This window comes from Urocitellus parryii, chromosome X (genome assembly GCF_045843805.1).
Source record: "Urocitellus parryii isolate mUroPar1 chromosome X, mUroPar1.hap1, whole genome shotgun sequence".
NCBI lineage: Eukaryota > Metazoa > Chordata > Mammalia > Rodentia > Sciuridae > Urocitellus > Urocitellus parryii.
Genome location: NC_135547.1, coordinates 130,889,212 through 130,903,169, shown reverse-complemented (window position 1 = coordinate 130,903,169; position 13,958 = coordinate 130,889,212). Strand labels below are relative to the sequence as shown.

General features: G+C 55.1%; 1 protein-coding gene across 1 annotated transcript in view; it reads right to left on the bottom strand.

Annotated features, from left to right (window-relative positions):
- The window catches only part of LOC113176945 (arylsulfatase D-like), a 17,941-nt gene extending 6,099 nt beyond the window's left edge, over positions 1 to 11,842 (bottom strand). Inside the window, exons 1-7 of the mRNA XM_026381499.2 lie at positions 11,765 to 11,842; positions 8,165 to 8,314; positions 4,542 to 4,663; positions 3,508 to 3,627; positions 2,478 to 2,901; positions 894 to 1,030; positions 191 to 325 (exon numbers count right to left, since the gene is read on the bottom strand). Of these exons, the coding sequence (XP_026237284.2) occupies positions 191 to 325; positions 894 to 1,030; positions 2,478 to 2,901; positions 3,508 to 3,627; positions 4,542 to 4,663; positions 8,165 to 8,314; positions 11,765 to 11,823 (1,147 nt within the window). The 5' untranslated portion in view covers positions 11,824 to 11,842. The remainder of the gene's footprint in view (positions 1 to 190; positions 326 to 893; positions 1,031 to 2,477; positions 2,902 to 3,507; positions 3,628 to 4,541; positions 4,664 to 8,164; positions 8,315 to 11,764) is intronic.
- Positions 11,843 to 13,958: the final 2,116 nt, after the last annotated feature.

Here is a 13,958-nt window from a genome sequence, read left to right as displayed (position 1 = left end):
TCCTCCTCCTCATCCTCCTCCTCCATCTCCTCCTCCTCATCTCCTTCTCCTTCTCCTCCTCCTCCTCCTCATCCTCCTCCTCCTCTTCTTCATCATCATCCTTTCTCCCCCTCCTCCATAGTCTCCTTGTTCTCAGATGAGGGCTCCTCTGGCTCCCTGTCGGTGTCCCTCCCCGTGGTTCGCCCCTCACCTCTATAGATCCCATTGTACCCCCCCAGCTGCTGGTGTTCTTCTGTGGCCTCCAGTAACCCTCCATGATCGGAGGCGAAATAGGTGAGCGTGGAGTTCTTCAGACCGTTCTCGTCAAGGGCACGGAGGACTTTACCTGTGGAGAAGGTGGGAGGTGGCCGAGGGAGCGCCCACACGGGTCTCAGCGGGTGGCGCGCACTTCCCATTCGGTGCGCAAGCCACCGCATTCTGGGCAGTCACAGAAAGAGCCCCCTGCCCAGAGCTCACAGGGGCGTGTGTGATCGCGGCGCTGAGACTGTGTTGCCCAGGTCGGCTGAGCACCGTGTCACCTCGAAAACCAGGGGAGACTTGCAAAGAAATACCCAGGATGTCCCCAGGAGGCGCGGTTTCGATGTGCGGTGCCTGTGGGGTCAAGTGCCCTAATAAAAGTGTGAGAGGATGGCTCAGGGCAGGGAAAACTTGCTTCTCTCTAGCATGTCCCCAAGCCCCCAAGGCAGAGCCCTTTTCCTCCACGACGCTGAAAGCTAACGTTGTCTCTCTGCTTCCTGTGACCACTAAGGGTGACGCGGAATGACAGCTTCTCACGAAACTGACTGCTGACGAAATGATGGGTTTGGTGCAAAATTAGACTCTCACTGGGAATAAGTGGACAAACAAGGGACAGGACCCGGGTGTACTCTCCCCCATTCTTGATCTTGACTCACCTACAAACCAGTCCATCTCCTCCACGTTGTCTCCGTATAAACCGTGGCGGCTTCTCCCGAGGAAGGCTCCCGAGGTCACCAGAGGAGTGTGGACGTGCAGCAGGGACACAAAGAGGAGAAAGGGCCTGTCCTTGTTTCTGAAAGGAGAAAACCACTTGAACTATGGACGGGAGACAATGAATGGCCTCGACAGTGGACCTTGAATCTGCTGCGTCCATGACCTGGGGTCACCTGCTGGGATTTCACTGTGAGGGGTCCCCAAAAATCTCAGGGGTGAGACCATGCAAGAAAGTTCACAGGTTAAAAAAAATTAGATTATAAGAGGTGTAACCTAATCCGTGGATTAATCCGCTTGGATGGACTCACTGGGTGTAGACTCATAGTGGATTAATCCGCTTGGATGGACTCACTGGGTGTAGACTCATAGTGGATTAATCCGCTTGGATGGACTCACTGGGTGTAGACTCATAGTGGATTAATCCACTTGGATGGACTCACTGGGTGGTGACTGCAGCAGGTGGGATGTGGCTGGAGGAGGGGGTCCCTGGGCTGTGCCTTTGGGGTCTCTGTCCTGTCCCTGGTGAGCAGAGCTCTCTCTGCTCCCTGGTGCCCTGTCCTGAACTGCTCTCCTCCTCCAGGCCCTGCCGCCATCTTGTTCTGCTCCCCTTGGGCCAGAGCCATGGAGTCGGCCAACCATGGACTGAACCTCAGAAAACCATGAGCCCCAAATCAACTCTTTCTTCTCTGTTGTTTTTGTTGGGTCTTTTGGTCACAGGGGCAATTTTGTCTGAGTAAAACAGCATCCATGGTCAGTAGAGTACAGGAAGATGTTTTGAAAGGGAGGGATGGGATACCTCATCCACCCACCTCGTATCGCAGAACATGGCCACATTTACTCCATTATATTATTAGGCGCCAATTCTGACTTTCCCTGATTTATAAGTTAAATATCTTCATAGGTATGTATGCATATGGAAATAGCTGTATATTATAGTATATGTATGAATCTTGATTTACAACATATATATGAATGGTTGGGTACTCTCTGGGATTTCAGGTGTTCCCTAGGCCTTGGAAGGAATCCCCGCTGCATGAGCACTACTCCGATACTTTCCAATGCAACCCCAGTAACTCAATGCAGAGACGTGAGTGTGGAAACCAATTCATAGGAAGAGGTCAGACCTAGCCTTTTTCTTCTTCTTTTTTTTTAGCACCAGAGATGGAACCCAGGGGTGCTTCCACACTGAGTCCCATCCCCAGTCCTTTGGATATTTTATTTACAGAGTCTCACTGAGTCTCTTAGGGCCCCGCCAAGTTGCTGGGGCTACCCTCCAACTTGCCATCCTCCTGCCTCAGCCTCCCCAGCTGCTAGGATGACAGACATGGGCAAAAGTGACTCCATAAAAAAAATCCTGCAGCATATAGACCATGGAATACTATGCAGCCATGAAGAAGGGTAGCTTCCTTTCATTTGTGAATGAAGTGTGAGATTGGACCTTTCCAATGCACCTGCTGCTATGGGACCCCAGAGTAACTCACAGCTCAGAACTTTCTCCCCCCCACCCGCATCGTGAGGGTCCCCACCTTTGGATGTAGGCCGTGGCTTCCTGTAGCATCCGTCGGGTGATGCTCCCCACATCCATGGGCTGCTCGGTGACCTGGTGGTTCCGCATGAGCACGCAGTTCCAGCGACGCACGAACCCGCAGCTGGAGAACCAGGTGATGAAGAAGAGGAAGACGAGGCCGGCCGCGCCCCCGACTACTGTCCAGGGAACCGACAGGAGGCCGCTGAGCTTGGCGGCGGCAAGCGTCAGGACGCCCAGAGCCAGGATGCGGGTGTAGCGGCTGCACCGGGCAGCCACGCTGACCCACAGGTCGGGGGGCTTGTCGGGGTCGCAGTCGTTGATCAGGGTGAAGGGCAGCCCGTAGAAGTAGTCGAAGCCGTGGTTCAGCGGGTGGTGGCAGTGGTCCCCGCGGGATGCGCAGCTCACGCCCTGGTGCCACTTTCCTGCAGGCGGGGGTGGGTGGTCAGCCACACCAAGGGCGCGTGCGTGGCCTGGGACAAAAATCCCTCCTGGGGCCATTTGGATGCGGTCAGGGGAAAGAAAACCTCCCAAAGAGCAGATCCTGAATCAGTGGAGGCCGTGAGTGACCTCAGCCAGGATTTGCTTTTGGTTTTGGTACCAGGGATTGAACTCAGGGCCACCCGACCCCCGAGCCCCATCCCCGGCCCTTTTTGTGTTTTCTTTAGAGACAGGGTCTCGCTGAGTTGCTCAGGCCCTGGCTAAATTGCTGAGGTGGGCCTCCAACTTGTGGTCCTCCTGCCTCAGCCTCCCGAGCTACTGGAATGACAGGCGGCAGAGCCAGGCTCTGAAGAACTTTCTGATTCCTTGAGGCTGAGGAAGATAGACAGGTCCAGAGAAGAAAAGAGGACAAAGAATATATCAAAGAACCTTGACCCTCTGCAATGAGGAGAACTTCTGAACTGGAAACCATCGGAGAGCGCCAGAGGTTTTGACTCGAGAGGCAAAGAAGGATGAAAGTGTTTTTTTTTCCTCTGGAGAAAATTGGTCCCTCGACAATTGGATGGGAGGGGAATCAGGCGTCCGCATACCTACGAGGCCAGTGGCATAGCCTTGCTGCTTTAGGATTTTTGCAAAAGTGGTTTCATTGGCAGGAAGCCCGCCGGAGCCCGCGTTCCAGTAGAGGACCCGGTACTCATCGTTGTCCATTCCTGTGGAGCCGACAGCCGAGCAAGGTTCACGTTCCCTTTGCCAGGAACAGGGGATTCTGGGCACCAGACCAGGGGACAGTGGGCAAGGATCTGGCTGTCAGCACTCGGGGAAGGTGGGAGGTGGTGCTCTGGGTATGGAGTGGGTGCAGATCAGAGAGGTTGTTAAATGTGCTATGGTGCACAGCATGACCCCACCACAGAGCACTATCTGTCCCAATGTCAGCTGCATAAGTTGGACACACCTTGCCTATCATGAGAACCGACCCAGTATCTATCTATCTATCTATCTATCTATCTATCTATCTATCTATCAGTGGAAAATATGGGAAGGAAAAGAACCTTTCTCCGGCACCAGACATGCAGACATTTGTGTTGGGTGTTTTTTCCCTGAGTAATTTTTTTTTTCCTCTGAGTATCAGCACGATTCCCACAGAACCTGCATCGTGCTGGGTGTCCCAGATCAGCTAGGGACGATTTAGACTGCAGAAAAAGGTGCGTGGTTATCGGTGACACCATTTGATTAACCCAGGGGTACCTAACCACTGAACCCCGTCTGCAGCCCTATTTTGCATTTTATTTAGAGACAAGGTCTCACTGAGTTGCTTAGGGCCTCCTTTTGGCTGAGGCTGGCTTTGAACTCATGAGCCTCCTACCTCAGCCTCCCAACCGCTGGGATGACAGGCGTGCGCCACTGTGCCCGGCTTTGTGCGTGGGTTTTAACAGCCACGAGGTCTGAGGGTCCTGAGGGGTGAGGGCATAGGATACCCTGTTCTGAGCACACACTGCAGGAAGGTGGCAGGAGGGCACATTGGCCTTCACTTTACCAGTCTCTCGGGGATCGCTACCCAGCTAGAGTGGCGATGGGGTTCAGGCTGCAGCCCGGAGCTGCTGTCCACAGTCCCCGCGACACCCACCTGATCGGAGGGCATATCTCCCGGTGAGAAAGGCAGCTCTGCTCGGGGTGCAGAGCGGGGCGGCCGCCAGGTGCTGGGTGAGTCTCACGCCCTCCCCCGCCAGCCGGTCGATATTGGGGGTCCTGAGCAAATCAGATGAATGTCACTTGGGAAAGGGATGGGAACACACTGGGCTCCAGCAGAGGCCAGCATGGAACTTCCGGGGATGCATGGCACCTGTCTTTGGGCGCCCACTTCTCTGAGTTTGCAAAGGACAGATGAGGCTCACCCTGGGCGGTTCCTCCTACAGCCCTCCCCCACCTCAGCTGTTGCCAAAGCAACAAAGGGCCCCCAGATTTTGAATTTTGACTTTGGCCTGGGGCTCTGGCACACAGACACCTTGCTGATTTCACTTTGGGGGGGGGTGATGATTGACAGATGTTGAACAGTGATTATAAACACAGGCTGCGTGAGAAGCTTTTGTCCAACCAGGAATGAGGTGGGCTCTCATCCCGCAGAGGCAGCCTGGGCTCAGCCAGGACCTTGGGTGGGTTGTGGGTGAAATGCACACCTGCTTGGTGACATTCTCCACTTAGAGTGGGTTATGGGGACCTCTTGGCACAATAACTCTGTGGTTACATCACAGGGCTTCTTAGGAAGATGGACCCCAACAAAATTACGTTTGAAGGAAGAGATGACCGATGTCACACACAAAGGCAAAGTTTTTGGCTTTTTCTTATTTTTTTGGGGGGGGGTTATGCAACCCAGGGGGCTTGTGTGCTTTGAATATCCCACCAGCATTCCTGAAGGGTGCACCCTGAGTTTACTACCAGCTTTCTCAGGTGCAAAATTCAAAGAGAAGATGAAACACTCCACCTAAGAGCTTTTGCAGTCGGATGTGCAAAAACTGATTGAGAATCTCACTATAGATATGAATCCCAAAGGCAGTGACCCAGCCCCTAGAGCTCAAGGAATTTCCCCACAGACTGGCAGATGACAGGTGCTAGTCTCTTCCCTTCTACCTTGGAGGAGGCTGCATCTGGTGGGAGCTAAGCTATAGAAGCTCAGACCTTGTTTTTCATGCACCCAAAGCTGACCACTTAATGGCCCCCCATAAGGACAGTTCTAGTCCCCTGAGGACAACTGGCAAAGAACAGAGACACTGGGGATGCCCACTTTGGGATGTGGTGCTATTGGTGAGCAGCAGGTGGAGACCAGAAATGATGTTCAACATCCTACAATGAACAGGATGGGCCCATCACAGAGAGTGATCTGGGCCAGTGCACCAGTAGGACCAAGGTAAACAACCTTGTCAGTCCTTCCATCCATCCAGCCAGCCAGCCACCCATGCACCCATCCATCCAACCACCCATCCACTCACCCACCCACCCATTCATCCACTATTCAACCATTCATCCATCCATACATCCATTCATCCATTCACTCATCCACCCATCTACCCATTTGCCCATCCAGCCACCCATCTGCCCACCCATCCAACCACCCATCCATCCATCCACCCACCCAGCCACCCATCCATCCATCCATCCATCCATCCATCCATCCATCCATCCAGGCAACCATCTATCCATCCATCCATCCACCCATCCACCCACCCACCCATCCATCCATCCACCCACCCATCCATCCACCCATCCACCCACCCATCCATCCACCCATCCAGCCACCCATCCATCCACCCACCCATCCACCCATCCATCCATCCATCCACCCACCCATCCACCCACCATCCACCCATCCATCCACCCACCCATCCACCCATCCATCCATCCATCCACCCACCACCCACCATCCACCCATCCATCCATCCATCCACCCATCCACCCATCCATCCATCCATCCACCCATCCACCCACCCATCCACCCATCCAACCACCCATCCATCCATCCATCCATCCACCCACCCATCCATCCATCCATCCACCCACCATCCACCCATCCACCCACCCATCCATCCACCCACCCATCCACCCATCCATCCATCCACCCACCCATCCATCCACCCATCCAGCCACCCATCCATCCACCCACCCATCCACCCATCCATCCATCCATCCACCCACCATCCACCCATCCACCCATCCATCCACCCATCCACCCACCCATCCACCCATCCATCCATCTATTCATCCAGACAACCATCTATCCATCCATCCATCCATCTATCCATCCACCCACTCACCCACCCATCCATCCATCTACTCATCCACCCATATATCCATCCATCCACCCATCCATCCACCCACCCACCAACCCATCCACCCATCCATCCAGGCATCCATCCACCCCCTCATCTATCCATCCATCCATCCATCCACCCATCCACCCATCCACACATCTATCCATCCACCTATCCATCCATCCACCCACCCATCCACCCATCCACCCATCCATCCATCCACCCATCCACCCATCCATCCACCCATCCATCCATCCACCCATCCACCCATCCATCCACCCACCCACCCACCCATCCACCCATCCATCCAACATAGGTGGATGGGCAGATAGACAAATGGATGATGCCTGGATGAAAACATGGACAGATGGGTGGGTGAAGGGATGGCTCGGTCATGGATGGATACATAAGATGCATGCTGATGGATTTGGGGTAAAATTCTAGTGATTTGCTAACCTGAGAATAAAGGGCTCAGAACGGAGTACAATTTTACAAGCCTGTGTGTAATCCTCCATACAGTTTAGCCAAAATAAGAAAATACCCCACTCCCTAAGATCCTCTGGCCTCCAAAGACCCCCATTCAGACCTTCTCCTTGGCCCCCATTTTGGCCATAGTCTCCAGTCATACTGGGGATCAGGGTTTCTGTGGAACACAGGATATGTGAGTATCTTTTGGACCCATAGCTTTCAAATCCTTTGGTCTGAACCCAGCGGTGGCATTGCTGAATCATAGTGTGATTCAATCCTAAGATTTTGAGGGGCCACCATATTGTTCTGCCAAGGGCCACCTGGAACCCCAGGAGCTGGGGAGGCAGGAGGAGCCTCCCTGGAGCCTGTGGAGGGATCTGGACACCATTGTAAGAGGCAGGTCCTGTGCACAGCTGGACCCCAGAACCTGTGAATGGGACCTGGTGTGGGAACAGGGTCTCTGCAGAGGTCGTCAGTGAAGGGTCCTGAGATGGGCTCCTCCTGGGTCAAGGGGCCCTCATGCAATGGCCGTGTCCTCCCCAGAGACAGAGGAGGGGACACAGATACAGAGGAGGAGCCCCATGGAGATGGAGGTAGAGACTGGAGTGAGGGGCCACCAGCCCAGGGCCACCTGGAGCCCAGGAGCTGGAGAGGCAGGAGGAGCCTCCCTGGAGCCTGTGCAGGGAGTTCAAGCTGGGACCCTGGTCCAGCTTCTGCCCTCTAGGGATTACTTTTAAGTCTCTTTGTTTTTGGTTATTTATTACAGCAGCCCCAGGAAAACCCTCACAAACTCAGCCCGGCCTCAAGTTGTTTGAGAGCGGTAAGACCCTGTTTTTACTCTTGGAGAGAATCATGTTTGGTGCTGAGTTCCACAGCACTAAGAAATTTCATTTGCACTGGTCGATTTTAAGTAAATTATTCCACTAAACTGCACACACACACACAGCACCACCCCACCACCCAAACAGCACTCTACCTCAGTGTATCGTTCCCATAGCAACCAACATCCCCGATGCCCAGATCATCTGCCAAGATCAGCAGGATGTTTGGCTTGGAGGCCTTCGGTGATTTCGGCTCACAGGTCTGCAGAAGCCAACATACAAAGAGGAGAAGCAGCGTGGAATCCCTGCAGAGGAAAACAAAAGGCAGAAAATAAATGTACAGGATTTGGCTTGTGAAGTATACACCATGCATATGTAGATGTCAGGGGTCTGGGGAGGGCTTGAATCGCACTCCTATTGATAGACCCAACCTGATCTTTTCTTAAAATTGGGAGCCACCTCGCCACAAAGCCATGAAAAGCTAATTTTGGCTTTACTATAATTTACTGCAAACTCTGAACCTGCTTGGAATGCCTGCCCGTGCCTTGAACTCACCCATGCCTGGCTCTCTGACCAGATAGCAGCCCTCTCTGAAACTTTAGTGACACCTCATAAATCTTGGCCTTCCCTGGCCAGACAATGACCCTCTCTGAGGCTCTAATGGTCCTCATAAATTCTGATGTTGGGGCCAGCAAAAAATGTAAACTACCATTATTGTGATGCTTGTCAGAGTTGTGTTATCTGTAACCCCCCTTTGTGTAACTTTCTGGGCTATACAGCTGGGCTGCAGGAAAGCTGGGCTGGGCTGTCTTGTTCCTGCCATTTTGGGAGGGAGAGGCAGCCTGGCCAGTTGAAATAATCAGCTTGCTTTAATTTGATTTTAATTGGAGTCAGTGGACTTTTCTTGCATCCTGGTCTAACACTATGATGCCAACTGAGCACCGAGAGAATTATCCAGCTGTGGGGAAGCCTCTGGTTTTGCACAGGGTCCAACAGCCCAAAGCAAACCAGGGTGGAGTCCCTACTGCTAATGGCCACACAATCAAGATGACGCTAAGAGGCCCATTTCCTCCCTGCACCCAAACTGGAGATTCTCAGCAAGCAATCAGAACCTGAGCCCTCATAATGAGAAGGTGCCCTCAACCCCATGAAAACAGAGCAGAGGTTCCCTGTTTGTCCTCCGGGGACACATTCCAAAACTCTCAGAGGAGGTAGAAATTTCAGCTAGTACCTAACCCTATACTTTCTAGTATACATAGATGCCTGTCATAACGTATGATTTATAATCTAGGCACAGCAAAGGATTAACAAGGCAAATCATAACCAAATAAGACAGTTGTAACAATGTGCTGTGACAAATGCCTGACTTACAAGTTTTGCACTTTCTGTTTTTTTCCCCGCTTATTTTTGGACATTTGGGAACTGAATCCTGGGAGATTTCTGACCACTAAATTAAGGAACAATCACTGAGTGCATTTGTGGTGATTGTTTTTTGTCGCTACCCACACACCGGGGTGACCCTGGAAACACCCTTTCTTCTTGTGCAAGTCGTGGTCTCTTTGAGTTTGTTTTGTCACTAAATGGGTCCTCTGTGTTAAGGTCTTTTGAGCTCAACTCTCAGTAAAGCGCCAGGGAACTTGGCGAGAGTTGGGGTTCAGAGCCCGGGGCCTGCCGTGTGGGGTCCTCGGTGGGTCAGGAGGTGGCTGATGCTTGGCAGGCGCCTTGGCCCACAGTGCGCGGAGCTAAGGCTGAGCTAAGGGGCAGGCAGGGCACTGGGAGGACTGGACCAGCAGGGACACTAGGATTTTAAACCACAGATGGGGATTCACAGCAACCCCAGAGACCAGGACAGCCGGCAGAGAAGAGAGTCCCTGAGCGTCTGAACAGGGGGCCAGGCGCCCCACCGCCCCAGCGGCTACCAGGAGCTTCACTGGCGGGTCCTGGGCTCCACCCGCCCCAGGACCCAGAGGGACTTGGTTGTCCAGGACGCGCTGGGGGTGGGGCAACCGGGGAGGGCAGGCTGGCGGAGTCAATGTGTGTGTGGGGGGAGGGTAGCTTGAGGAAAGGGGCGGGGACTGCTGTAGATCTTGTGCGCCATGGGAGTGGGGGATCGCTGGCCAGTCTCACTGCTGGAGAGACGGGGACACTGGAGGGCGCAGTGGGCGGACTGGAGGACCCAGAGCAGGACCGGCGAGTCCTAGCGCTGGGAGGGGGACTCAGCTCTGGCTGGGGGCGGGGATGGAGGAGTCAAGGGTCCGCATCCTGCGGTTTTTAGTGGGCGGTGGAAGGGGAGGTCCTAAGGCCGGGCACAGCTGCGCTGGGGCGGGATGGGGGACTTGGGAGCCAGGAGCAGGACGGGGCTGTCCTAGAGTGGGGTGGTGGGCGTGCTGGGGGTGGGACAGGGACCAGCCTGAGTGTTGGGCACCATGAGCTGGGGCTAGGAGGGGGACGCGCCCTGGAGCTGGACTGCGCCTTCCTAGAGGGACACAGGGTGGAGGGCGGTGCAAGGGCGTGTTCTGACGTGCGCAGTGGACGGCAGGGGGCGGTGCAGGGGCGTGTCCTAGAGAGGGACGTGCTGGGGGTGGGGCAAGGGACGTGCCTCAGTGTGGGCGGGCGACTCATAGCTGAGGCCCGGAGGGGACACGCCCAGGAGCCCACCAGGGCCTGTCTAGGGGGAGACTAGGCCTTAAGGTGGGGTGGCGCAAGGGGCGTGCCCTAGGATGGGGGCGGGGCTGGACGTGCTGGGGCCGGGACAGGGGCGGGCCTTCGTGTTGGGCACCGCCAAGCTGCCCCAGGGTGGACACAGGCGCCCAGGAGCGAACTGGGGAGTGACTTAGGAGGGAAAGGGGCGGCGCAGGGTCCAGGGCGGCCCTAGAGTTGGAGGGACCGTCCGTGCTGGGGGGAGGGGAGAGAGGCCCGGGAGCGGGACAGCAGTGGCTTAGACTGTTCCTGGGGGCTCCCCAGCAGCATCAGGGAGGGGGCGCGGGGCGTGCGGGGGCACTCAAGCTGGGCCGGGAGTCGGGACCCGGTGGTTTTCTGGGAGTGAAGGGGCGAGACGGCCTTGTGGAGAGGGGACCGGACAGGAGTCTCAGCCGGGGTCAAGACCTTGTTGGGGGAGGAGCAGGATTGTGTCTTAGAGTGTGTGACAGGCCATGGCTGTGGATGGGGACCAGGACGGGACACGGAGGGCTTCCAATTTATTGGGAAGACAAGGGCATCGGGCTGCGTGTCTTAAAAATGTGTGTGTGGGGTGTGTCACAGCCGTGTCAGCGTGGGGCAGGGGACATGCCTTAGAGATTGTGGGACTTGGCCATGGGGAGGGGCCCCGGCTCCGAATGGCAGGGGCAGAGCGGGTGTTAGTGGGGGGACACTCCAGTGCCTCTGTGCCGACCTGGTGTGGGGGACTCAGGCCGTGAGGGGGCAGAGAGCGGGTCTTGGAGGGGTTCGGAGGCCCGAGGGTCTCTGTGTGGGGAGGCGAGTCTCCGAGGCCCTGGGGGGGGGGGCGTCGCAGGCGCCGTTTCCGGGGCTCGAACCGGTCCCCCCACTCCTGATCGGCCTGCGCCCCCTCCTCCTGATCGGCCCCCCACCTCCCTCCGCGCCCCACCCCAGCGCTGCTCTCCGGGCTGCGCAGAGAAGGCGCCCGGGGCTGGGTTTTGGTGACCCGCCATTTCTGGGCACCTCCGCTTCCTTCCCAGAGTCTCGCGCTTGTTCCCTCCCCAGGCCTGAGTGGCTCAGCGTCCCGGGGTCCCGCGCACCTGGCGGTGGCCGAGGCGCGTCCCCTGGGCCTGCGAGCACTCTTCTGCGTGGATCCCATGGCTGCGTGCTGGCGCCGGGGCAGGACCTTGACCCCAGACCTGGGCTTGATCCCGCCCACGCTGGCGTCTCCGCCCACAGGGCTGCTGGGCGCGCTCCTGGACCCCCAGGGCTCACTTAATCCGATTAACCTCCCGACTCCGCCTGGAGAGTGGCGCAGGAAAGCTGGTTCTCCGGGTCCCCACCGCCAGGTGAAACTGGGGCTTCTGGAGCTGCTTAATCTGGATGGAGCCCGAGCAGGGTGACTGTCCCGGGCAGCCAGGGCGGCCTATGGGACCCCCTTTTTAAAAATTCCTTCTAGGGGTCTTGGGACAGCCCAGGGTGCTGGACTCTTGCTCCTTTGTGCAAGCAGGGCCTGGGGTGAAGCCAGAATTAAACCGGCAGTCAGTATAGACAAGGAAATGGTGTGAGGCCGATTTTGATGAGCCTGGCAAGTTGGAGACTGTTCCCTGATGGATTGAAATGTTAGTTCCTTCAGAGCCCTTCCTCCACCCTTATGGAGAACCTGCCCTTGAGCCAATCCGCTGCTAAGATAGCTCGTCCCAGGAATGGCCCCTCCCTACAGGGAGCTACAAGGTTTTTGATTAATGGTCCTTGGCTGCTCCACCCTGTCCTTCCCCCTTCAGCTCATCTGGTTCCCACCTTTTGACCAGCTCAGGAGCATCCCTGGGCCTAGTCAGGTTCCCAGGAAGGAGGAAGATGAGGGGAAGAGGGCCCCAGAACCAAGGAAGCCTAGGACACATCAAAAGGGCAGAACACCTTGCTTCTTGGGAACCAGGACACCAGCTGTGGCCCCTTCTCCCTCCCAGGAGAAGTCTGTGCTCCTCCTTTTTAAATAAACCCTGCTTCATATGCTTGCTTCGGCCTGCTCCTCCAATGTTCAGACGTCAACGTGTGGGAAGGCAGAACTCCTCGCCAGTGCCCGTGGTATCACTTGGAGGCCCCACGAGCTCTTAATGCTTAAGTGCAGTTGGTGCAGCTGCTGTTAGGTGGGTGGTGGCGACTTAGAACAAAGCAGCCCTCAAGAACATCAATCAGATGCCTGTGGAAATGCCTGTCAATCAGCCAGATCTCCTGACTAATACCTGTCAATCAGCAGGACCCCCTGGCCAATCCTAGAGTTCATCCAACTCCCCTGAACAACTCCAAGGGGGCAAGGGACCCTAAAAACACCTTTTCCTGTCCCAAGCCCTTCCCTTCCTGCTGTAAGCCCCATAAAAGTCCAGTCCGGTCGAGCTTCCACGCGGTTTCTCCTCAGACCCTTCCCCTGTCCCCTCCGTGGGTTTAATTGAGTTCCGCCCAGGAGTGATATCTCAATAAAGTCTGTTCAGCAGCCCTTTTAAATCTGCCTCCTTTCGTGGCTGCCTACCTCGCCTGATGTGACAGCTGGCGCTCTTCAAGACTGGGGTGAAGGGCTTCCCCACCTAGGCAGCTCCCCAACACCCATTCAGTACAGAGCAGGCATATTGGGTTCTACTGAAGGTACTTCCCACTTCTTTTTTTTTTTTTAATTAAATTTCTCTTTTTTTTCTGGGGTTTTTCACAATCAGGAGTTGGTGAAGGGGTTCCTGTAATCTGCTGTCTGACAGGGTCACAGTGTGGGGGATGCTGTGGCAGGGTCACACCATCTGGAAACCTGAAAAAGGGGAATGTTAAGTGTTTTGTTTATGATCCTCATGGTATGGAGAACAGGGCACACTCCTCAATGCGTAATAAAAGTACCTGTTACCTGAGAATGCAGGAAAATTCCCAGAATGAGACCAAGGACACAACTGAGACAGGCCCCAAGGTGGGTTTCAATCTCTCTCAGGATACAATCTATAGTGTTATTCCTTAAGAAATTCACAGGGAAAAGATTACAAATCAAAATTCCTGAGAAAAGCCTGACAAGAAATGTTTATCCCACGGTTACCAATGTACACTGATCTCCCCCCATTTTCTAAAGGCACAACACATGCAACAGCCTAGTTACAGAAAAACAGTTCCTGAGCCAAGTGTACAAGGACCACCATGTGTAGCTTGCTTAATTAAAGGAAGATTATGGTATTCCCCTCCAGGACAAGAGGCTAATCAAAATACATCCCCCCCATTAACACAGCCTCCTTTGCCTCACACAGGAATTCATGATGAAAGTGG